At 35.1% G+C, this 26,217-nt stretch overlaps 1 protein-coding gene across 1 annotated transcript in view; it reads left to right on the top strand.

Annotated features, from left to right (window-relative positions):
- Nucleotides 1-26,217, top strand: part of LRP1B (LDL receptor related protein 1B) — a 1,301,643-nt gene that overhangs the window by 706,126 nt on the left and 569,300 nt on the right. Inside the window, exons 21-22 of the mRNA XM_040971988.1 lie at nt 6,402-6,602; nt 12,969-13,214. Coding sequence (XP_040827922.1) covers nt 6,402-6,602; nt 12,969-13,214 — 447 coding nt within the window. The remainder of the gene's footprint in view (nt 1-6,401; nt 6,603-12,968; nt 13,215-26,217) is intronic.

Raw genomic sequence — 26,217 nt, 5'->3', positions numbered from 1 at the left:
TGTAATAAAATTCTACAGGCTTCTGTGAATGGTAAAGCATTATTCTTGTCTCTTTGAGTTGTGCTATTTTCCTTCCTCATTTTTTTTGTTCTTAAACACAAAATGAAGTGGTAAGTTCAAGCATTGATAAAAATCAATCTGAAATATTATATCCCCTCAAAATCCTACCATGTTAGAACTGTACGAGGATTTCTAAACATGGCACTTTTTCCCCATTTTTAATTCAGCTCTATAGTTTCAAGTGAGTTTCACATACGTGAAATAGCAAACTCCCTATGATCTCTGCCATAAAATTGGTAAAATATGTACTTAGTCTCATGAGGTTTCTGAGTTCGTCTTTGATTCCCACCCCACAATGGTAGTTTTAAGTGTGCTGTTGGATGTTTATTGTTTCTTAATCTTATTCCTCTTCATCTCCTTAAGCCCCCTCTCTCTGTGGTGATTCTGTGAGCTTCTGATGTCAATGGCATCTTAGTCGCCTTTCTTTCTTGCTCTATAATATCTTCTTCCCCCACACTATTTTTTATGATATACAGAAACATATCTAGTTCAGTAAATTGAGAAATGTCCCTTTGATTTTGATCACTTCTTTGTTAAATCACCAATTACAGTGCACCGAGATTCGAATGTCTCACAGATCCCTCATCCCTTGTCACGTAGCATAGGGTTCCTCCCTTGATGGAAATGACCATTTCATTAGTCACCAGAAATAACATCTCCATTCACACTTGCCTTTATTTTGAATGTTACTGTACCACTTAGTAGGCACACGAATCCAGATGAATGACCACATCTTGTTGATTTTGTCTCTTGACTTGTAAAATAGAATAGATGGCATAGTAGTTAATTGAATTGCAGAGTGTGTCTAGATACATCGCTGAATGATCATTCTCTCTGTGAATCCTATCCTTTACCTACTGTCACTGTAGCACTTGACCTTGCTGTGCAGTCTCTCCTGTAATCCTATTCTCATGATAGATTTATCCTTTTTACCCACTTAGCATTTACACTTTTATTTTTATGTCATGCCATTGTGCAGTTTTTGTCTGCATATCTTTGGTATTTAGTTTCCAGAAGTTTTTTTTTCCCCCCCGGTATTGCACAAACTTTTCTTCTTCATTTATTCAGTTACTTCTCTCCTTTTTGTGAGATATTTGTGGCAATCTCTTCTGTCCTCTGGGTAAAAGTCTCCAAAATTTTTTTCAATGATGTTAATCACATGCCACGCCAATTTTTCTGCTGCTGTGCTGAATGCCTCACGTAAAGCATCTTCAGTTCCATACTCAGATTTAGAGCAGAAAGTGTATTTTATCGCTCCTGACTTGCAATCATTTGCATGTGCATGTTCTACTGATGCTGCCTCTACCATCTGTCCAATGTTCACCATTCTGTTCTTTCTGCTCACTTACCTTAACCTAATGTTAACCTTGCATTGTCTCCCACACAGAACTTTGTGTTGTACACTCTGATTTTCCTCGATACTAATTAGCTTCAACTCATCACAAGCACCATTCACTTCCTCACATTTTTCAAACTGTGACGTTAGCACATATGTCTTCATTACCTTTAAAGGTGTCATGTTTTTCTGAATTTCCATTTTTTACTTGATTAAGAGACCCTCCTTAAATTAGCAGATACCATTCCATGAGCTGCATCTTCACACTGTTTCATTTTTTTATGCCTTAGATCTAGGTTGCATCTGATGTGTTAGATTTAATAAATAAGAGTGAAACTGTATTTTCAAAATTACCAGTAAAGCATCTATGAAATTCAATGTGCATGATTTTACCTAATGAGTTCTGATGATAATTTTTACTTGTAATTGCATTATTCAGAAAATGCTTTCCTAGGCCATTAACAGGGAGATGGATGGGAAGTAGAACAACTTGTACATGAACCAGCACCCATGTGGGAGGCTGGTGTTGAATGGGGCAAGATTAACCAGTTACAACAGGTCCAAAACAACAACAACAGAATTGCATTCTCAAAAGGATCAGAGTTTGAATTAAGGAAAAATGAACTGAACTCCTCTAATCAAAAGTCTGACATATTTTTGTTAAGTAAAATGAGAAATAACCATGTCATTACATTTTTATCTTTCTCACTCCTTTCTGCTTTCCTAGATTTTTGTTTTGTGGATGGTGAATATTTGAAAATTAAGAATGCATGCTCATCCAATATGGAATATAGGATGCACACATGAAAAATCCATTGATTTCTTTTACATATTTTCTTTAGTTTTAATTATTTAAAATTATTTGTCAGAGAAGTGGGGAGAGAGAGAGACCCTTTTTTGGTTTTCGCTCCATTGTCCCTAACAATTGGGCTGGGCTTGATCAAAATCAGTTTCTGGGAATTCAAACTTCATGTCCCACCTGGCAGATAATGACCACAGCAGAACCGACAGCCAGGAAACTCAATCCAGATTTTCTATGGGAACGTCAACAACTCAATAAATTGATCCATAACCCCTGTCTACTTGGGGTTGAATTTGCAGGAAGTGGGAATAAGAAACTGCATGAGAGATTTGAATACATGTAATTTGATATGGAACATGTGCATTTTCACCTTCTAAACCACAAGCTAAATGCCTAACACTTAACGGTAAAAAAAAGTTGTTCAAAATTAGAGTATCTGTCACTATGAGACTTACTGTTTTAAAGGTTGAGCATTTGTCTTTCCCATTCGTCTATTCTCTGCATAGCTGGTAAGCTCAGTATACTCAATAAATATTTGCTGAATTGAATTAAAGCTAAACAGTGTTAGAAACCAAAATAAGAATGTGGTAGTAAAGGTTAGTGGTGTAAAGAACAAAACAAACAACAAGACCATCTCATTTCAGAAAGTCATTATAAATAAAATATTGAAAAATCCATTTGGATTTTCTTTAAGATTCACTTTCCTCATACTCATATTTTTAATATTAACTGCCAGTCATATCCCAAGTTCTATCCAAATATGTGTTGTCCTTTGCTTGGTTGAGATAAAAGCAAATTAAGCAGTTTACAACAGGATATACCTGTTTTCTATTGTGGTAAAAATGGCTTAATAGAGAAAAGAATAATTCTGGAAGAGATCATATCAATTTTATTTTTGGAAAATTATCATGTTTTCTATGGCTTCTCAGTTATTTTCATTTTCATGTTGTCCAGCCTAAATTATATGTATCAAGTTCACTTAAATCCAAGAATATTAATAGTATTCTCAGTATGTGAGTATCTGTATGCCTGCATGTGTGTGTTGTATTGTACTGTCATTGCATGAGAATGCTACTTAATACCCCTAATGGAGATTTTGCTGTTGTCTGCTATCTTTGTTTTGACTAAAAGGATAAAACTACAGTTGTTATAACTGATTCACACATAGTTAAAATATGATTTTAAATAAATTACACTATGTGGATAGAACTTGATAATAATGATAATAATTATCTAGAATTATTTTCAGCTTGTTTTCCGGTTCTTTGAATCTGTGTACATTTAATAGTTTTATAAATATTCTGAGTTTTAATATATCGAATAATATTATAGAAAATGTTTTAATATTCCTAACATCTATCAATAATAATTTGATACAATTTCTAGTTGTTTGCATGTAGAAGAGAAAACCTATATGATGAAATCGATATATTTATTCATTAAAGATTTTCTGTTCAGTGACTTGACTAGGTAAGGATTTGTGCTGATATAAATCAAAATAAATATCATCATTTTTTAAGCTTATTTACTGATGTTCTTTGCTTTTATGTTTCACTTCAGGGTTAGAAATTTAATTAAATTTATCATTTCTAGGTCACCTTCTTATCTATATTTGGTAAGAATTAAAACCAAACAAACAAGGAATAGGGAAGCAAATAAGTTTCACAATGTCCTGCAAAAGTCAGTAGGGGAAGGAAACGTTATCTAATCAATGAATTCATATTTATTCAAAATTCTGATGGAATAATCTGTATAAAGTTTTAGAGTCACCTGAATGTGATCTTTCTTTACCTTTTCAGAACGGTGTTAGCCACGGATCCCAGCAACTTTGCTGCTATCCTGACTATAAAAAATTGATAGTGATTTATGTATGTGCATATTGAAAAAAATTCCAAGGTCATTCATGATTAAGAATGACATGATGGATTAGTAATATCTGAGGGAAAAAAGAAAATTTGCATCTTTATTAATCAAACTAAAAATGGAAATTATTACAATATTCTTGAACTCTCCTTTCATTCTATTATACTTGTAGATGACTGCATACCATTTAATGCTTATGCATAGGGTGTCATATTTTACATTATAAATATGTATTGAATATTGATCTTTTTAGCTTTGTTATGATTTCTTTGGTGATGAGGGGCCAGGTCTTAATATTTCCTTGTGTCAATTTTCTAAGTGCTTTAGGGAATTAGAAGGTATTAAGTAATCAAGATCCCATTTTGATTATAGATTGCTGAGTCCATCAAATTTCATGGCATACGGTTGTTCATTTCACCCTCATCATTTTTTTAAAATCAAGCACTGTATTTTCAAAGTTTTGTAGACATGTAATAGAAACAAAATAAAGCACCACAACAGTATATAATGAGAATTCAGTCTTTCCCTCACGCTATGTTTGTTTCCAGCGCCTTATTCTTCCTTCCCAGAGACAATCACTTTTAGGCATTGCTTGTGTGGTTCTCCAGAAAGAATTCATATACAGACAAGCCTACCCACATACAATTGGTACTGCATATCCATGGATTCTGTATCTCTGACTGCAATCAGTCATTGATCTGTTTACATGTACAGAATTATGTGCATGTATCAATTATGCAACTGTTCTTGTGCTTTTATTTCATTTATAATATTACAAATTTGTATGTTTTTATAAATGAATACTCAATATTTTGTTTATTTTAAACTTTAACAGCTTTTAGTCTTTCAAAAGCTCTTCTAATTCGCCATAACTATCCAACTTATATAATGTATTCTTTTCCATTTCTTTTTTATGTACACCACTAATTTTTTGAATCTGTGAGGTTTTATGAACAAGTCAATTCATAAGCAAATGTAGGTTTACATGGGGCACCTTCCTTTCCCCACCACATCCTCTACGACAGATGTGAAATGAGAAACTTTGGAGACAGAACTTGAGGACACCTTCAGAAATCTTTTCCAACTTCCCCCTTCCTCCTACTTTTCTGCTTGTGGTAGTCTCCATTCTGTTCCCATCCTCTGAGAATTTTTTTTGTTTGTTTCTTTGTTTTGTTTTTTCCATTCTGGATATGAGTAAGATGACACAGTACTCTTCTTTCTGGACCTGGCTTGTTAGCTCCATCCGGATTGCAAATGGCAAGATCATCCCTTTGTATGCCACAGTGTATCTATGCCTCATTTTTTACCAGGTGATCAGGTGATGGACACTGAGGTTAACTCCCTTTCCTGGCTGTTGGGTAGAGTGCGATGTAGGGAGGGGTGCAGGTGTCTCTTCAACAGAATGGTTTCATCTCTCTTGGCCTTATACCCAGGAGTATAATTGCTGAATTACAGGACAGTTCTATTTTTGAATTTTTTTAGGAATCTTCGTACTTCCTGCTGTGGCTGTACTAGTTTAGATTTTATGATTTTATGAGTTACATTTCATAATTTATAAAAAACTGGAATATAGTCAATAACTAGTATTTATCAGTAGGTATATTTTCCTCTCAAATTACAACTCAGGATGATTTTAACCAGAAAAGATAAGAAATTGGAAAGCAAATGAAGACAATATAGTGATTGTTTTATAATATATGTGACAATATAGAACAATGTAGCTTGCTGTGAAAATAAGATATACATATAAAATAGCAAACTTGGTCCTAAGTGCTTTAACTTTATTTTGAAACCTGTTGTGTAATTAAAAATAGAATTCTGTAAATTTTATCTAGATTCATTCTCCTCTTAGTTATCACATTCTCTTTATGAAGGCTATACGCTTTCTTTTGAAGAATTGTGATTTTTAAGGTTAAAAATTGTAAATAGTACAAACTTCTGTTCACATAAGCATTTTTATCTGCTTTTAGCCTTAAAATAGTCACTTTCAGCATTTTCCTAATTTAGAGCTTTGAAAAGTATTGATACAGAAACAAACATTTCAGGCATATGTTTGAAATTGCCAAAATAGTCATTCTAATTATTCACAGAATCCTTTCTCTTATTTTTGGGACAACAATTTGAAATAAAAATTTCAGAGCTTAAACATAAACAGCAATGTAACAGCCAGGGCAAGAAAATATTCAAATGTGGTCATGAAAATGAAATGTCAAACTCTCAGCAAGTAGATTTCTTGCTAATGGCAAGTAATTCTTCCACTGACAGAACACAGTGTTGGCCACCAGTTATTACACAGATCTCATTAGGAAGCTCAACGCACACTGTTTCTGTTTTCTTAAGGGAGATGCATCAACAAAGCATGGGTCTGTGATGGAGATATCGACTGTGAAGATCAATCAGATGAGGAAGACTGTGACAGTTTCCTGTGTGGACCACCCAAGTACCCTTGTGCTAATGACACGTCAGTCTGTTTGCAGCCGGAGAAACTCTGCAATGGGAAAAGAGATTGTCCCGATGGATCTGATGAAGGCAGTCTCTGTGGTATTGCATGTTTAACCTCCTTTGCTCTGGAAGCTAGAAATTTCTGACATGCAGTTACCTATTATAGTCATAGTGCTTCCTGCTACTTATTCTTCTTAAGTGTAACTTTAATATTGAGCCTTATCTCCATTTTTCAGCCCTGGCTGCCTATAGAAGAAGTGTTAAATAGGATCAGCAGTTTCTGAAAATAAAACAGGATAAGTTAGCCTGTATCTAACTCACATAACAATTGCTCATCACTCAGATCTGTGGATGGTCAATGCCATTGCCACAATTGAGCTGATTATTTGTTGTCAGTACTCAAAACAGGGAAGTCTCATTATTACTCTTCCATGGAATGGAATCTACTATTTATGGGTTGATTTAATGTGCCTTCTAATCATTGCAATAGACACTGTTTTTTTTCTTAGAAAATCAGAGGCTATATAATGAAACTTATTGAATGTTACTAATTCTAATATAATTTTCTCTCACACGTTTAGTCCGCACAGAGTCGCTTTATTTTGCTTAACATAGTCAAAATGATCTCATTGAGCTTTGAAATCTTTTTGACTAGCCATCTTCCTCATGCAAAATAGCCTACATAAAAGAAGATTACATTCCCTTCCTTGTAGGGAGATCAGAGATTTAGCAAGGAGATTTTGAAACGTATGTTTCCTAGATAATACTGAAGGTGACACCAAGAGAATAATGAATAGCTTACAGAATGATGAGAACAGTAACGCGATGACTTGAGGCTATGAGAAAGTCACTTTAGGAAATGATGAAGCTGATGGAGGAGAAGCGGGAGAGGCAGCTGCATTTAAGCCTAAAGTTACGTTTTGGTCTCAGTTGAGCAGTGAGTGCATACTACAGAGGGATAAAAAAAAGAGAGAGAGACTTTTCTTTTCTTTTTAAATTTATATAGTAAAATGTCCTTGCCTTTGCACAATCTGTGATTTTTGTCAAATAACCTTGAAACAGCAAATTCAACTATCTTTATTCAGTGAGGCTGAAGTGTGAACGCAGATTCGAGATTCACAGAAAAAAGGGAAATCTGGCATTAAGCAGCAAAATAACTTACAAATAAAACATGTCTAGCTTTGTTTTTCCTATTCATGTCATGATCTCCAGGTTTGTTTTCCGTAGTGGAGTAGGTTAAAGAGAGGCTCGTCCCGGACAGGTGAAAGACAAGCCTGTGGGGCTGTCTCATGAAGTCTGTGTGTACTTTTAGAAGAGGAAGAGATTTCAGTACACTGAAAAGTACAAGTTCATAATTAAACAATCGGTCTAGACTCTGACAGGCTTAAAATCTATTTTTCAATAAACTGTTTTCTTGTTTTTAAGATTTATTTTACTTTTATTGGAAAGTCAGATATACAGAGAAGAAAAGAGACAGAGAGGAAGATCTTCTGTTCATCGATCTATTCCCCAAGCAGCCGCAAAGGTCACACAGGCACCAATCCGAAGCCAGGAGCCTGGAGCCTCTTCCAGGTCCTCCATGTGGGTGCAGAGTTCCAAGGCTTTGGGCCATCCTCGACTGCTTTCCTAGGCCTCAAACAGGGAGCTAGATGGGAAGCAGGGCTGCTGGGATTAGAACCAGTGCCCATTTGGGACCCCAGCACATGCATGGTAAGGACTTTCACTGCTAGGCTACTGCACGGGGCCCAATAAGCCACTTTCTTAATGTCAGTTTTCTCGTCCTTGAAATAGAGGCAATGTTATTTATCAAGTAGCCATGATAATAATTCCAAATGCATGATAGATGTTAAAATTATTACTGTTTTTACCATCTTTTCTCCTTCATTTGAGTTAAATAAAGTAAAAGGAAAATGAGGGAAAAACTCAGCCATTAAAATAAATGAGGAGAGTGTGAATGGAATAAAATTTAGTTTTGTATCCTTCACCTTCCAGATTGAGAAAGTAAAGGGGGAAATACTTTCTGAATTCATTGTTTGGCTATTTCAAAGTATATTGACCATGGACGACAACGTATTTGTCAGCAGAGGAGCTTTGCTCAGTTTAAATGAACCCAGAGAGTGGCAGATATTACCAGGAAATTGGTGTTAGAAACCCCAGGGAAGGTTTAAAATGATAGCTGGACCTTCAACAGGTGAAATGGGGGAGGTAGAACATAACTTCCAAACTTTGGGTCAAGAATTGAAATGCCTTCTGTGGTGCTATGCCATGTACACGAGGAAAAGGTGAACCCAAGGGCATGAGTCTTGAGAAAATGATGTGGTTCCATGCATCAGGTCACTGCTTGAATTACCCATATCCCATATCGCAGTGCCTGGGATAGAGTCCAACCTGTGTGCATCCGTCCGCTTTGCTTCATCTGCCTGGGAACAGATGATTCTCTCATTTTTTTTTTCTCTCCTTAAAGTAAATAAATAATACTTTTTTTTTTTAAAAAAACATGCTTTGTAAAGACTTATTTACATTTTTATTGGAAAGGCAGATTTGCAAAGAGGAGAGACAGAGACAAAGATCTTCCATCTGTTGGTTTTCTCCCCAAGTGGCTGCAGCAGCCAATCTGAGCCTATCCAAAGCCAAGAGCCAGGAGCTTCTTTTGGGTGTCCCACGTGGTTGCAGGGTCCCAATGCTTTGGGTCATCCTCTATTGCTTTTCCGGTCCACCAGCAGGGAATTAGATGGAAAGTGGAGCAGCCAGGACACCAGCCAGCACCCATATAGGATTTTGGCTGTTGCGACATGAAGATTCAGCTACTAGGCTACCATGGTAGGCCCCAAAATGAATATTTTAAATTTCTAGAGAAGTGATTATTTTTCAAGGAGAATGAGAAAAGTGATATGTACTTAAGAAACAAGTAAGAAGAGACTTGAGTATTTCAAGAATAAAGTGTTGCTTTTGTCATAAGAATCTATCAAATGTGAAATGTTGCAAGTACGTTAAAAGCTGTAAATATCACTCGGTAATAGCAGTTTTGATGGTGAAACATGTCAGTATGAACAGAAACAAACAAAAAGAACTTTGTGAAATTTGAAGGGTGCTAAGGGAAAAGAACTCAGGGAAGTTAGGGGGAGTTGATTTTTGTTAAGTAGTGTTTATCGGAGGGAAAGCACATTTCTCTCTTCTTTAACGGTGGACCATAGCAACAGGTCAGGGCGAGGCACCATGAGGGGTCGGAGGGAAAGTTAATCAGATTATTGACTGATGACACCTGAGAGAGGTTCGTAAAAGGGAATTCTCACTTATAGTGAGTGGGAATGTAACTTAGCCACTAAAGAAAATGTTATGGAGAATATTGTCAAAAAGCTAGTTAGAGAATGCCATTATATAACGCAACAATCTCACTATTGGCTACATATCCCACGGACATGAAATCATTCTATCAATGATATTTCAGCTACCCCATGTTCTTTGCATGCTGTTTACAACAGCAGTGTTCTGTAATCAATCAAAGGATCCATTCCTAAATGAATGGATCAAGAAAATCTGGTGTTTAAATGTTCTATTGTATGTATACATGTATATGTGTGTGTAGAGTTGCATATTATAAATATAATAGAATGTCATTTAGTTACAATAAACACGTAAGATCTTGTCTTTCACCCAAAACTGCATGAAGTGAAGCAAGCTACACGCTGAAAGATAAACACCATATGTTCTCCCTTATATGTGCACATGTGAACACACAGGCAGACACACATACACAAACCCTCAATAAGGACACAGAAAGATGATTAAAAGTATCTCAGGGTTGGCCAACAGGGCACATAGGAAGCAGAATAACAGGTACCAAGTCAGAAAAAAATACCAGATATAAGTTCTTACCCAGCACTGTTGACTGATGATAGTTCCCAGTAACCTATCATGAATAAATAAAAGTAATTTCCAGGCACCCACAAAATACTAATATTAGACAAGGGGAAACTGATTATCTTAATTACACAAATATACTGAAATGTCACATTGTAACCCATAAGTATGTACACTTTTGTTAGCTAAATTTTTAAAATCATATTTATAACAAGGTTTATTTCTTAATTTACGCGTATATTGTATAAAAGTAATGAGAGGTTTGAGACAGAAACAGAGACAGATCTGGTCTCTCCGGAGATATTTCTGGGCAGTAAAAGGATTATAGCTCAAAGGAGCAGAGAAAATGTTAATGATAACAAACTTTCTAAAGTTGCTGCTTTAGGGCCAGGCATAATGTTTCAGTTGACTAACCCTCCCGCTCCAAGCGCCAAGATCCCAAATGGGCACCAGTTCATGTCCTAGCTGCTCCACTTCCCGTCTTCCTCCTTGCTAATGACTGGAAAAACAGCAGAGGACAGACTGAAATAGCTCAGCTTTCCATTCCAGCTTTTTGGGGATTGAATCAGCAGATGAAAGATCTTTCTGTTCCCCCTTGTCCCTGTAATTCTGCCTTTGAAATAAAAATGAATAAATCTAAATAAATAAAATAACTGCTTTGAAACAGTGTCCCATGACCTCCTTACCTATCACCAAGTTTTGAACCATGAACAGTTTCTTCTCCAAGCAACACTTAGTTTTCTAAAGAGCCAGTTTAGGGAGAGTCACTTTTGTTTTGGGGATATGGTCGAGTCTCTGTCAGGCAACAGGAAATGTAAAATAGTTGCAATGTTAATGATGGCTTGCCAATAAACAGATAATCAAAAACAAGCTAGCTATGCAAATATTGACACTAAATTCATGTATTTAATTTCAAATTTCAGTGTAAATGTTGTTCCTTCTGAAATTGTTGCTCTAAATCCAACACAGTATCAAAAAGAAACACTTCATTGCTAACCATTTATTTGAAATAAGCAAACGCATTGTAACACGATTTCTCACCTGCTGGGCACAATGGCATTTCTTTATAGTAGTTCTCTTGGAAAGATTTTCAATTGAACTAAAATGGGGCAAGTATTTGAAGTCACTGTGGTTGGGAATGATTATGACTTCGGGTGAGCAAGCATACGTGGAGAATTCAAACAATGAATCTGTTTCTTTTTTCTTTCTAAAATTATACCAAACTTGGAATGAAAACTTGGAGGAAACAATTATCGTGGTCATTTTCTTTTTACTGTAAATTTGTAATGATAATTGATACTATGAAGGAGAGTGGACCCATGTAAAAGTTTTAAAAAGTGGAACTGGTTTTGAAAGCCCTACTACAGTTCCACCCAATTTGAACAAGAAAAATCATCACAGAAGAAAATATTTGAAATATCTGAATAGATATTATTGTAATTTATCAATCCATTTACAGGTCTTTTTAGCACATCCCAAAGCATGCTTGTTAAATAGGGTTTGAGAATTGCACTAAAATATTTCCAAGTAAAGTATGAGAAAGCCTCTTTTGGCCTTGCTCTCTGTATATTTCCATATCCCTATCTGTCTATACATAGATAGATATAGCTATATGGAAATATGGATATCCCTCTATATGTAATGTTACTTATTGATATGTAATACTATGGTTATAGAAATATTTATCTGCTGGCTTCATTAATGGTATCATATTGGAGTTTCCCCAAGACATCGTTGATTCAATTCTGTGGCAATTGTTTGCTTTTAGACAATTCTGCTATTTTATAATGGATTTTAATATTGACTGTGAGACACCATGCTATCTGTTAATTATACACTGCAAAAGATAATTTTCTGTAGAGTTTGGAGCTTAGAAATGAAATATAATGATGAATAAATATATCTGACCTATATACAAATATACCTACCAATTATAAAAACAAATATCTGTTTTGTAGACCATTCACATTACTCATACATTCAACATCAGTGGCTCATTAGCTCATCCAAAAAGTCAGGACACTTTTTTTGTGAAAGTTTATTGTACTTTCCTAGCCTCATTAAACTAATGACACAAAATTAATATAAAGAGCAAAATGTATGATTTACCTAATTTCTACACAAATCCCTATAGACAACGAAGGACAAAGTAACATTTTGTGTTATCACTATAGTTCACAATATAGATGTCTTAGACAATCCAAAGAAGTACGCATTATGGATGCTCATTTCTCAACATGGAGTTAACTCGAGTGTTTACCACATCAGTGTATGTACATTCCTTTTGTGAACCTCTGCAACTGATTTTGTATGACTGTGAAAGGTTTTTCTCTGTCCTGATAGAAATGTTGAGTTCATTTTCTATCAAGCAAAGCAAATTATATTGCCAAGTTTTACGGATGTGAAAATTTTCCATTTTCACTTCCTATCGCAAGATTAAATTTGATCATTGAAAAATATGATCATCATTCCTACAAAACCTAAAATGATTTGTATTGTTTATTTCTAGCACTGTTTTCTAGATGAGAGAGTTTAGTTCCAGAATTAATATTTAGCTAAGGAAAGCGATTAATATAACCACGGTTGGTTCCTCTCTCTTTATAGATGAATGTTCACTGAGCAATGGAGGCTGCAGCAATCACTGCTCTGTTGTCCCTGGGAGAGGGATTGTCTGTTCCTGCCCCGAGGGGCTTCAACTCAACAAAGACAATAAAACATGTGAAATTGTGGATTATTGCACTTACCATCTAAAGTGCAGTCAAGTGTGCGAACAGCACAAGCACACGGTCAAGTGTTCCTGCTACGAAGGCTGGAAGCTGGATGTGGATGGAGAGAGTTGCACAAGTGTCGGTAAGCAGATCCTCAGTGTCTCTTGTTTTATTTAAGATAGATTTGACCAAAAAAAATCCAGAAACATCGTCAAAACTTAACAAAAAGGATTTAATTAATTTTGGGTAAGGCATTTAAAATTATAAATGGTCAATTCCAATCTACTCCAAAATCTTGTTGAAATTCTAACATTCGTTAGTATTGCAACCCATTGAATAGTTACCATCTGATTACTTCTTTCCTTACAAAATGCCTTAAAAGTATGTACATATTTTCCTCACACCTTCTAGGGTGATGGAGGATTTCTCTGCTCTCTCACCCCGTTACGGACTGACATAGGGTATTAAAACTATATTAGGTTTTACAATTTTTTGATGTAGATCATGAGCACTCTGACTCACATTGATTGTTGGTTCGTTGCTTACTTCACAATATCTTATTGTATGTGAGATAGGCTATTTGAGTACGCTATTGATGATTTCTTTGCACACCCCTCCTAAAACTGTTCTGCACCAGAACTGTTGACATATGTCTTGTTAGAGTTATAAGCCAGTCTAGACTACCCAAAAAAAAGTCAGGTTCAGCAAAATTATGATCCAACACTATAAAATGCTAAATATTATAATGAAAATAAACACAAGACAGCTGAACAGTAAGCTATAGCCATTTTAAGATGTGTAGAACCCAGTTGTATATAAACTAAAATTGAAATGTCAATGAAGTAGTCACAGGATGTGGTTAAGAACTTGCATTTTTAACATATTGGTTACTCAATACTATGTGAATTAATTCCATAACGTTATAAATTTTTTGCTGATGTTATGTTGGGGCTTTTAATTGATCGGGATGATACTCTGCTGGCTCTACCTTCAGACCAGAGAAGGTCTCCCCAACAAGTCGTTGAACTTATCTGGACAATAAGATGCTGGACTCTATGCTTGGTATATCCTTGCAATGAAGGAATCTCAACTGAACTTGAACTGTGCTAATGCCACAAGGTGGAGGAATCCACCATGGGGGGAGGGTTTGGGAAGGGGTGGAGTGAATCCCAGTACCTATAAAGCTGTGTCACGTAATACAATGTAATTAATAGAAAAAAGTATATACATATATAGCCTATGCCTGCTTATTTTTGCATAGTTCCATGCATTTACGTTATTTCTTTAAGCATGCTCTTTAGAACGGTTCGGGTCTTGACTAACCTCAGATTTTCAGTTGTTCCTCATACTACCACTCAGAATGTGTGGTTTCCCTGGCTGTGCTGATCTGATAGCTCATTACAAACAACCTTCCAGTTTTCTAAGTGACATTTCACAATGCGAGAGGCACGCAAAGGTTTGTGAAACTGGCATTGATTCTCATGCTCCAGTTGGCGTTTATTGTTAACATACTGTAGATAATTACGTGAAATATCCTAAGCCTAAATTGTTTTTTTTTTCTTTAAACAGCAATGTCTATTATAATAACTTCTAATTTAGATATGTTGGGGAACTGACATGACACACTTGTTAATGTGTCTTGAATTCATTGAGTGCTTAATAGGTGATATTTTCCCACCATTTTAGTTGAATTCTTCATGAGTCCATGGGATACTTAGAATCATAGTGGTTATTAAATCGACAGTATTAAAGGGATCATTACTTTTGTTGAGATAAATATTACATTTTTATATCCAGCAGAACATTGCATACTTTTGATTATGAGTTCATGCCATAGAATTTACTAGCAGTGACTATGAATCTGTACCTGACGTAAATATTAAACAGTCACATCACATCAGTGCTGTTGTGGGTATCTCAGAATATCACGGTTAACTCATTATTGTCAGTTATTATACTAACTTCTTCCTATTAAACACATTAATGACATCTTTGTAACTATCTCCTCAACTTTGCCTTGCAGAAAAATAATTTGTCAGATTAAGGTCAAATTTGGTATAATAAGACATAAGCGCATTCATTATTATATTCAAAAGTATTGATCTCAGTTACTGTATTTTATGTGTATATTTTGTGTGTATGTTTGTTTTCTTGCCTATGCTTCTTTGAAAATTTTTCATAATGCTTTTGTGCTCTTTCTCTCTTTCTGGGAAGAAACCCAGAAACCTATAAACTTCATTATAACATCAAAGAACCTATTCATTTTCTTTAATCATTTGGTTTCTTTTCTATTTGTGTGTTTCATTTGTTTATCTCTGCAAATCTGGATATTCTTAGAGAATCCTAGCTCAGATATTTCTTTTTTTAATTAGATCTTCATCTAATTATTATTATTAAGTTTTTCTTTTATATTTTGGAGTATATTTTCCATGACAATTTGTGTTTGCACTTCTTTAATTTTCAATTTTTAATTTAATTATATTTTTTTACCGGATTCAATGTTTTGTAGATACAAGTCTAACAACATAATTATATTTTTTTCCTTCTTCCTTCTTTTCCTCCCTTCTCTCCCTCTGACAGTAATTCCTTCTCCATTTCTGTTTCAGTTTTTAATAACATATTTTAGAATTATATGACTCTAAAAATATTTAACACTTTGTCAAATAAGAATTTTGACTAGTAAAATACAAAAAAAAAAAAAAAGCCCTGGTTTATTGGGAAATGAAATGTCTGTAAAATAAGTGAATGAAAAAATGACCATTTCATTCATGTGCAATATATTATAAAGTAATTTCATATACAGTAAATTTTAGGGTGATTTTTAAGCATTGGTTTGACAGTGGAATGAAACAAAGATTTACAAACACATGCTTGCAGCAATACACACAGACATTTCTGGCATGTTTTTAAAAATTTTAGCTCTCACATATAAGGAAGAATAGGAGATATTTTTCTTAGTCTGAATTATTTTACTCAATGTAATATCTTCCAGTTGTGTCCATTTCATTTCTTCTTTTGTTAAACTGAATAATACTCTTTTGCGTCCATATATCACGTTTCTTTATCCATCCATATAATGATGGTAGTTTGGTTGATTCCAAATTTTGGGTGTTGTGAACTGTGATGCCATAAAGGCAATGGTGCAGTTATCCTGTTGATCTATTAGTTGTGTATGCTGTGGGGAGATTGCTGGTGGATCATATGACTCTGATTTGCTAGTATCCTTTTGTGTATCATTGTGTCTATGTTCATTAGGGATATAGGTCTGTAGTTTTATTTTCATGTCACATCTTTGGTGCTGGTTTCAAAGTAATGCTGATCTTGTGAAAAGTATTCAGCTGAGGTCCAGTGACTCTTTTATCCCTGTCTTTTTCATTCCCTATTCCTTATCAGTCCAGGACGATAATAAGCACTTTAACCTCAGCAATCAAGGTCCAGATTCTTGTCTTATTTTCTACATAATAACCAATCCAACATATAAAAACAATACACAACCAGGAAGCATTTTTTTAAAATTATAAATTATTTTGGCATTTTAATATTTTATCTTTGGTTGGTGCTTAATTTATGGTGGTTTTCTCCCCACTCTTTTTTTTAAAGATTTATTTTTATTATTTTTTCATTGGAAAGGCGGATATACAGAGAGGAGAATCTTCCGTCCGATGATTCACTCCCCAAGTGAGCCGCAACGGCCGATACTATGCCAATCCAAAGCCAGGAGCCTCTTCCGGGTCTCCCACGCGGGTGCAGGGTCCCAAAGCCTTGGGCCGTCCTCGACTGCTTTCCCAGGCCACAGGCAGGGAGCTGGAAGGGAAGCAGGGCTGCCGGGATTAGAACCGGCGCCCATATGGGATCCCGGGCGTGCTAGGTGAGGACCTTAACCACTTGCGCCACCGCGCCGGGCCCTCTCCCCACTCTTAATTTAGTCCTAAAATCCTTGCTAGCAGATGTTTTTTCTGCTCTTTCCTCAAGATTCTCAAGCAGAGTAATTAGCATGAGGAAATAGCAATTTTTGTGCTAATGTCCCTTTATTCCTCTACATGTCAGAGTGGGGGAAACACAGTTCAAAGTTTGGTCTCAGATAACTGCGAAGATTAACCTTGTATTTGCTTTACATGAGGAACAAATGATAAAATGTTTTTGGGGCAGATTTGCAGCATATGAAGTGAATAGCAACTTGTGTTTAAAATTAAGATATTTCAACATTTAAATATAGGCATCTAGTTGTGAAGATAATTTTAATCCAGTTGTCCTCTTCTAATTTTGGCTCAAATGAAACTAAAATACCACTATATTATTTCTTATTGTTGCATTTTACACCTTGCTTTCTTTCTCACTTAGGAGAGATGGAATAAAGTTTTTCTAACATGAGCATTTAACCTGCAATGAAATAACCTGTAAAATTATCATATGGTGTACCAAATAAGATTATCAATATTTATATTTTGCAGATACATTTTGGGAAATATTAAAATAGCATTATTTTTGTTACCTTTGCCTCATTTTTTGGCAAAACAACACTCATGATGCAATTTAAATCAAGCCACAGCTTCCTCATTCATATTTTTTCCACTCTACTTCCCTTCCCACCTTCTCTCCCCCAAATCTGTCTACCTCTCTTGCTCTCTCTGTCTCTCTCTCTCTCACACACACACACAGAGTAAATATAGATTGTAGATTCCTATAGTATTTAATGGAAAGAATAAGTAACTTTAAAAAAAAGAAGCATTCACGTACTCAGAAAAAGGTATGTGGGAATTGCTGAGAAAGTAACTGAGGGAGACAAAGAAAAATTGGCTGTTGAGAAATATGGACAATGATGACATAATTTTATAAATTTACAATTTAGATAATACATGAAAGCCTATGCTGGCTTTCATCCTTTAGCTTCTGTTCGGTATGTCTTCATGCATAGCATCTCTCAATGATACCTGAGTGTTGTAATTCATTCCCAATTTGACTTTAGGCACAGAATGAAAAAAGGAAGTAATAATACATATTGAGCTAGAAAAACTATACTCCATTTGCCACTTCGTAAGTTTCTACTGTGTAAAATAAATGTCTCTTATGACGGGAGAGAGACATTCAAGTTCTTTCTTAAATGTTAGAACAGAAAAGACTGTAAAAATCATGTAATAGGAAAGAAAACATTGTAACTGTAATATCACTTTTCAGCCACCAGAAGCTCTTTACACAGAATTGCTACTTGTATGGTTATAATAACAATTTAGTCTAAAAGGACCTATAGAACTGCCATTTTTCTTAGACAAGTAATCCTACACTTTAATATTTGTCTTGTAAAACAATTTTGTAAAGCTGTAGTAGGACTAAAAGAAAACCAAAGAAAAGAGACTTATAAATAGAAGACCACAATCTTGAGTGTTTTATAAAAAGATATGTGCAGTCTATACATTTAAAAACATGTGCTCCATCACTGTAATAAATATACATTATTACCTTTATTATTTTGTACATGTCATTTTATATATCCTCAAGCAAAATAATGCCCAGGTACTTCTGTATAGGAGTCAGACCTGTTAATTGGATGTTTCTTTTTTCTTTTTTTTTTTCTTAATTTATGTATTTGAAAACCAGGGTTATAGAGAGCAGAGAGATTTTTCATAACTCTTTTACTCCCCATAGCTAGAGCTGGGGCAGGAGCCAGGGTCATTCCAATTTTAGTACATGTGCTGCCAAAGTGAGCACAGGAGCCAGAATCAACTTCTGCATCTACTGCTTAGTTTCAGGGGCTTAGCACTTGTGCCATCCTCCACTTCTTTCCTGGGTCTGTTCACAGGATGGGAAGTTGAAAAACTGGGATGCCTGCATCACAGAGGGCAGTTTTACCCATGACACCTCACCACCAGACTGGGAAAGTGTTTGTTTTGTTTTTATTTAAGATTTACATTATGTGTTTAAAAGGCAAGTTAGAGGAGAGATACAGACAGACAACGAAGTATCTTCCATCCTCTGTTTCTATTTCCAAATGGCAGCAATGACCAAGACTAGATCAGGTTGAAGTCAAGAGCTGGGAATTTCAACTTGTTCTCCAAAATGGATGGAAGAGGCCCCCAAAATTAGGCCATCCTCAGCTGTTCCCCACCCCCACCTGGTGCGCTAGCCAAGAGCTAGTCTTTGTTTTGAACAAGTTCTTACACTGTGTGACAGCTCTGTTGATGTTAGTTGAACCAATTGTGCCACAGTACCCACCTGGTTTGAATCATTAAGTACACTAATTTATGGCACAGCAGCCAAAATACTGTAATCATTCCTTAGAGATAACAGATGGATACTTCGTAGTTTGTAATACTCATTCTACAGTTAGAACAGTTAAATAGCTATTTTAAATTGAAAACATGCATTTCTTCTGGGTGATTTATAACCATATATTTTATTCACAATTTTTTTATTAACTGAAAATCATGGTAAGATTTGGGATTTTTGAAGTCCTGCCTTCATAATATCCCATTTTTAAATGAAATGATATATGTTATTTTTGTTACAACCATGTTTTCTTAAAGGAATAGCTTTAGTAAATCGATAGAAAGTTTAATTACTTTGTGATGTTATCTAATTTTATGATTTAAACAGGAAATAATTTGACAATTTATGGCTTGTCAAACTAATTTTTTTCTTAGGAATAAATAACCATTTATCAAACAAATATTTTATCTACCAAAAAACTTATGAAGTGTTAGAGTGAGTTTAGTAAAATACTCAATGTATTTTCCACTGTTCAGAAAAATATATGTAGGATGTTTTAATCATTTTTCATTTTCTTTTTTTTCTTTCTTTGAGTGCACTTTTATTTTATACTGAAAGATACAGCTCTCTTGTTTGGAAATTGATTTTTTCAAAATAAGGGCCTTCTCTTTACCATGTATTGTATTCTATCTTGAAATCTTTTCATTATGTTTAAAAACAGTGTAGAAGTATGAATTCACAATCAAAATTTTAAAAATATAAAGAGATTGTCGTTCTTGGTTTACATCATTTTTTAAGTGTAATTAAACATCTAGGAGAGTCCTCTGTGACTTTGATGCATCTGTTTTATCGCATGTATATTGTTAAATGGAATAAAATAACATGTGTTTCTAATTTATAACCCATAAACCCTACAAACTCATGTGTGACTCTTTTATTTTACACAGAGTAGGACTTTGAAGTTTTTTCGTATTATTATTGAAGCTCTATCTATTGCTCTTAATAGGCAAATAATTTTGTACATAAACCGTTCATGGTCTTGTCTGTTCAGCCTGAATTACTAACTTGGAAGCTGTTTGCAATGTTTCTTACATCAAGTCCCGTTATAGCTGAAGTTCTTCTGTTGAGCACCGTGAGAATTTGTATAAGTTTAGTGACTGCATTTCAATATATTTGTTGCCTTGTCTATGTATCATTTGCATGTTTTAATTTGTGTTTTCTTTAAGAGATTGAGGGGCAGAGAGAGTACCTCCACCCACTGGTTCACTGCCCCAAAGGAGACAAGAACTTAGTCCTGGACTCTTATGCACAGTAGGAAAGAAAGTACTTGTTTTGTTACAGTCACTTCCCAGGTCACACATCAGCAGGAGGCAGGAATCAGCTGGGAAGAGATCCAAGGTTTGAACCCACACATTGATGCAGATAGGCTAAGAAGCACTATAGCCACTACCAGACAATTGCCGTTACGATATGCTTTTAAAAAAATATATGAATTCAATTGACCATACAATCAAACACAGATTCAAAATTATAGAAACATGCACTAATTTCCACAGTTTATGAAAGTGCCTAATTGTTTAATTATTGCTGACATTGGGAAGTGTAATGAGTCAAGTTCTTTGTCTCTCACTTATGAGCTGTGGGACACGGGCATGTAACCTTATGTATTTGTGCCTATATTTCTTCCTGTACGAAATAGCTATGATAAGACCTCACATTTCCTAGAGATTTATTAGGATATTTTAAATTTAATTTTATAGAATTTTAAGAATTATTCAAACATGGAAGAAGATTTCTGGATAGATTCTTGTAATATTTGGACTTACAATATTTGCCCAATAAAATGTGTGTGGTATTGCAGTATAATTGAAAAAAAACGCACTCCAAATGTGTAATGCTATCATAAGATATGCTGGAAAAAGTCATGAAAACACACCAGATTATAGACACAGTTTGAGTAGCAATGTGAGTATTGTGGGTTTTTTCTTTTTCTCACATTTTAGTGGAGGACATAATTTTACTATGAAACTGCTATGTATAGTTATGTATCTTTCATTCTATTAATTTTGTTCATAAATTCTCTAAAAAACAGGTATTTTACATTGTTTCAAATGTTTTATAAAAATATATGTCTCATTGTCCAGCTTTTGTTTTCTACACTTAAATGATTTTTCTGTTTTCTTCCTATTATTCATTTCATACCTAATTCCATGTATAGGTCTTCTTTTTATTTTCTTCTTCTTTTTTTAATGTTAGCAAATGAAAAATCCCTAGAGAGCTCATGGAAAAGGAATTTTATTCCAGACTACTCAAGAATTTTAAAATGTTTGTACCAAACATTTTTTTGTCACATTTCCATAAATGAATTAAGATCAAACATATATGTGAATTTTATTTTATATTTAATAGTATAATATTACTCTTTTCATTTAATGACTATGTATTTATTGATCATCTTTTGCTGAATTAAATAAACTGCTATGGTTATATATGTGCGCATACATGCACGCACATACAAAGATTTTTGTTTTCACTCAGAGCCTGAGAATCCAAGTAATTGAACCATCACTGATGCTTCCTAGAGGCCTTGTTTGCAGCAAGCTGGAGTCAGGAGCCTGAGTCCTCTGGTGCTCCCAGGTTCTGCAGTAGGGGGTGTTGGCGTCAACCGTGAGGCCAAATGTCCTCCCCTCATTAGTTGTGTAGGTTTACTTCTATTTAATCCCTTGATTATGTTGTCAGTCTTTTATATACTATGAGCTGGCTTTCAGTTGATCAGATTTATGTATGAAACTCTAGTTCCTACAGCATTATTTATTGGATGTTTTTTTTCCCCCAACCATCCATACATTATACTGTTTTCAGGTCTGATTAACAGTGTTCTTGAGTAAACACCCTGAATTGTTTCAGTGCATTGGCTAATTTCTAGAGCTAAACAGTTTTGCTAGATGTAACAACTTTTCGTAGAGTTTTCTTGTTTTTTATAGTCCTTCCTTCGTTCAGGACCTGCTTTTCTAGCTCAAGTTTTAGTTGTTCACAATTACATATACAAATGAATAAATTTATTTACAAATGAATAGTGTAACATGCCAGTGTCCCATAGCTCATAAGTGAAAGACAAAGAACTTGATAAATTATATATATAATTTGTCTTTATTTAAAGTCTTAGATTTCAATAAACTGTCAGGTTTTTCCATTAGTAAATACTCTGTTTCTATGTGAGGTTTCATTGTGAAGAAATTGGTTCCTTAGTAATTATTTTTGGTTCTGAGGCATATGTGGACCTTGACAGGCTTTATTATTGATTTTCATTTCAATCTTTTATGCTCAGAGCATGCATTCCTTATTAAATTGATAATTTGTTATCTTTTGAGACTATCTGTGTGGAATATAAATGTGATGGCCATTTTGCTAAACGCTTTATTAGTTCCTTAAAAGAGAATATGCCTTCGATTTTGGTGTTGTAGAATTTGTGTATTTCTTGAGGATTGATTTCTTTGTTTGTTTTTTATGTTTTTGCCCCAATCATGTTTGTTACTATATATATTTTTTTCTTCCATGTTTTCCATAATGTAGTGTGGCTGTTGTGGTTAAAAAAAAATCATGATTATGAATTTGTCAATTTTTTCCCATTTAATTCAGTCACTTCTTGCTTTTCAGAGTAAGTTGGAAACTAGATGGACTATTTTAGGAATTTTATTTCATCTGTTGATTTGTTCATTTATTTATATAATTCAGGAATTTTCTGCACAAGCCGCTTGCCATAGTGTATGTTGGCCAATATTAATGTTGCTTCACAAGAAAAATAAGACTCTTCACACATAATATCTTAAAATGAGAGTGTCATCCAAAAGACATTGTTGCAACATTTGTTTATTCCATATGAAAGTTACAGAGAAAGAAAGGAGAGGCAGAGAAAGAATCTTCCATCTGCTGATTCACTTCCCAGACAGCTGCAACAGCTGGGGCTGGGCCAGCTGGAAGCAGGAGCCAAGAACTTCCTTAAGGTATGTCATAGCAGCCAAGTGCTCCATTAGGGTTTCTCGCACATCGATCAGCAGGGTCCCAAACAATTGAAAGCTGTTGCTTTCCCAGCTGCAAAAGCAAGTAGCTATTAGGTAATAGTAGCTAGGAAGTGGGGGTAGTGCTCATATGGGATACTATCATTGGAAGGGTTAGCTTAACCATGATAGCTTAATGTACCATGTCATAATATGATGTCATTGCTTTATACCTAAAATAAAAGTGTGTTGTGATGTGATAGATTAGGCCACCACATGGAATACACTAATTATATCAGATTTCTGGATTGAGTTCTGTCTACTCCACTTACAATCCGCTCCCTGCAAATGCGAAGGGAAACAGGATTTTTTGCCTAGAACCTAAATTCCTGTGATCCAAATGGATGCCATGTGCATTATTCTATCTCTTAGCTGATGAGTCAATTTGTGCAGTAAACCAGAATATTGAAGATAGTCCATATTCACATACTATCTCTTTCCCTGTTACTTTTCTTTTTTTACATTAATGACTAATAATCTTAAAGAAATAAAATGTCAGCTGTGAGGGTTGGACGGACATTGACACATAGTATGCTAATCTTCAGTGTACAGTGCTAGCATCCTATATGGGTGATGCTTTGTGTCCTAGCTGTTCCACTTCCTATCCAGTTCCCTATTAATGGCAAGAGAAATTAGTGAAGGATGACCCAGCATCCGTGTGAGAGACCTGAAAGAAACTCCTGGCTCCAATTTTGCACTAGCCCATGCCTGGACATATTAGCCATCTGGGGAGTGTACTAGCAGATTAAATAGCTCTCTGTCACTCTTTTTCTCTCCCTCTGTAATTCTTTCAATTAAAAATAAACATATGTGAATAGAAAGAATTAAACCTAAATAGAATAGAGTATCAGTTTTCTTTCTGTTTCCATATGCCAGATACCAATTCTTCATTAATCCTGTAAGAAACACACCATATGTTTATCTTTACGTGGATCTAGAAAAACCTTTTATTATTGGACTTGAAAGGTAAATGAACAAGCAACCAGCTCTTTATATTTATAACTTGCAACATTCTTGGGGCTTCAGCATGCCAGCAGGCTCCAAGGTCACCAAAAATGAGGAGATGATGTTTTTTTGGCCAAAAAACCACCAGAGACAAGCTAGTGGAGAATGTCTGCTTTATTAAGCACAAGTAATAGGTTTTAAAGGTAACACAACAGTTATAATTTCTTCCAAGTTAGTATGTATTTAGGGCTTAGGTTTAAGATTCTGTCAGAGTAAACAGTAGAACTGTGTACTTTAGCATTTGTAGCATTAACAATAGGCCAAAAGTCCATAATATAGGAAAGTTACATACAGGTTTAGTTTCAAAGTTTTCATGAAATCACATTTCTTTTTAGCATTAACAGTTTTTGAATCAAGAAAAATATTTTGAAAGTATATAGAACTTTTACCCATAATCAATTAAGCTTGCTTGAAGTTTGAAAAGGCTAAAGTCAGGTGCATCTAGGCAGAAAATATTCAAGTGTTTAAGTCTCTAAAATAAGCATACTTTACCAATGGTTGTGGATCCTAAGAGTCTCAGACATTTATCCCAAAACATAAAGCATAACAACAAAGCACTTGGTTCAAAGACTTATATGAATCATATAGTAGCTGGCAAAAGATATAAAACTAGCTGTGATCCACAATCATCTAGCAGTTTATAACACTTCAGTCAGATTTTACAGAACTGTATCTACTTATGGCAGAGACAAGGTATTAAAAACTTCTACAGTTCTAACAAGCCATATATTGACAGTGAGGGAGCAGAAGAGTCTTAGGTAAGTGAACAGAGAAAGCCTCAATAAATTAACAAATCAGGAAGACATGAACTCTGCTTCCGAGTAATGAGGGTATCCTAGCTCAGTGGAGTCCAGCAGAAAGCTAAACAGGGACACTGGCAAATAGCCCTATATGGGGCCTGAACAATGGTACAGACTGAGTAGTAGTAGACCAGCCAACTTTCCTGGAGGAGCTAATCTTCTATAGTAGTTTCTATCTCTGATTTAAATAAAAACAGTGGTCTTTATCTGAGCTAAGATGGGGCTCTTGAGAGACCCTTACGGAAACCAGAAGAGGAAAGGGTAACATAATGAGAACTAAGTAAGGACTGAGAGAGCTGCTCTCCCATGTCCAGAAGGAAACCTTATACATGTCCCTTCACCATGAGAACCATCCAGGGCTCCTGGGTGTTGGTCTGGTGTGGCACCAGACTCTGGTGGATCCTGGGCTGCTCTAGTCTTGAGTAGGAAACTCACACAATATAATAATAATAATTTCATTTAGTACATGCCTATGTATTAGCTATATGCATCTTTGAGATCTCATAATGTTATCTAACTAAACCTATCATATATATGTAACTAAACCTGTGTATATATCTAACTAAACCAACCTATATTTACTCAGTCACCAATTGATAATATTGGTGCTTTTTAAAAAATTGCACTATAAATACTATTAGAAAGCATTTTCTTGCTCATATGCAGGTTTTCCCTCATACAGCTATCTTTAGAATAATTGATTATGAATTGAAGTAACTTTGACAATATTCATGTCATGATGAATATTATACTGTGACTTCATATTTGTAAAAACAATTTATATTTCTAACATTAAGATGTTGTAGTGCCCATTCTCTATGGTCTGATGGTATCTTTCAAATCTTTCATCATTTTAAAATGTGTTTTTATGGGCCTGGCGCCGTAGCACAGTGGTTAAGGTCCTCGCCTTGCACGCCTGGGATCCCATATGGGCTGGTTCTAATCCCGGCGGCTTGCTTCCCATCCAGCTCCCTGCCTTTGGCCCGGGAAAGCAGTCAAGGACGGCCCAAGGCTTTGGGACCCTGCACCCGTGCTGGAGACCCAGAAGAGTCTCCTGGCTTCGGACCAGCATAGCATC

Source organism: Ochotona curzoniae, unplaced genomic scaffold (assembly GCF_017591425.1).
Source record: "Ochotona curzoniae isolate NIBS_2020 unplaced genomic scaffold, NIBS_Ocur_1.0 contig_2210, whole genome shotgun sequence".
Classification (NCBI taxonomy): Eukaryota; Metazoa; Chordata; class Mammalia; order Lagomorpha; family Ochotonidae; genus Ochotona; species Ochotona curzoniae.
The sequence above is the reverse complement of the archived record's forward strand: the minus strand, read 5'-3'. Positions and strand labels throughout refer to the sequence as shown.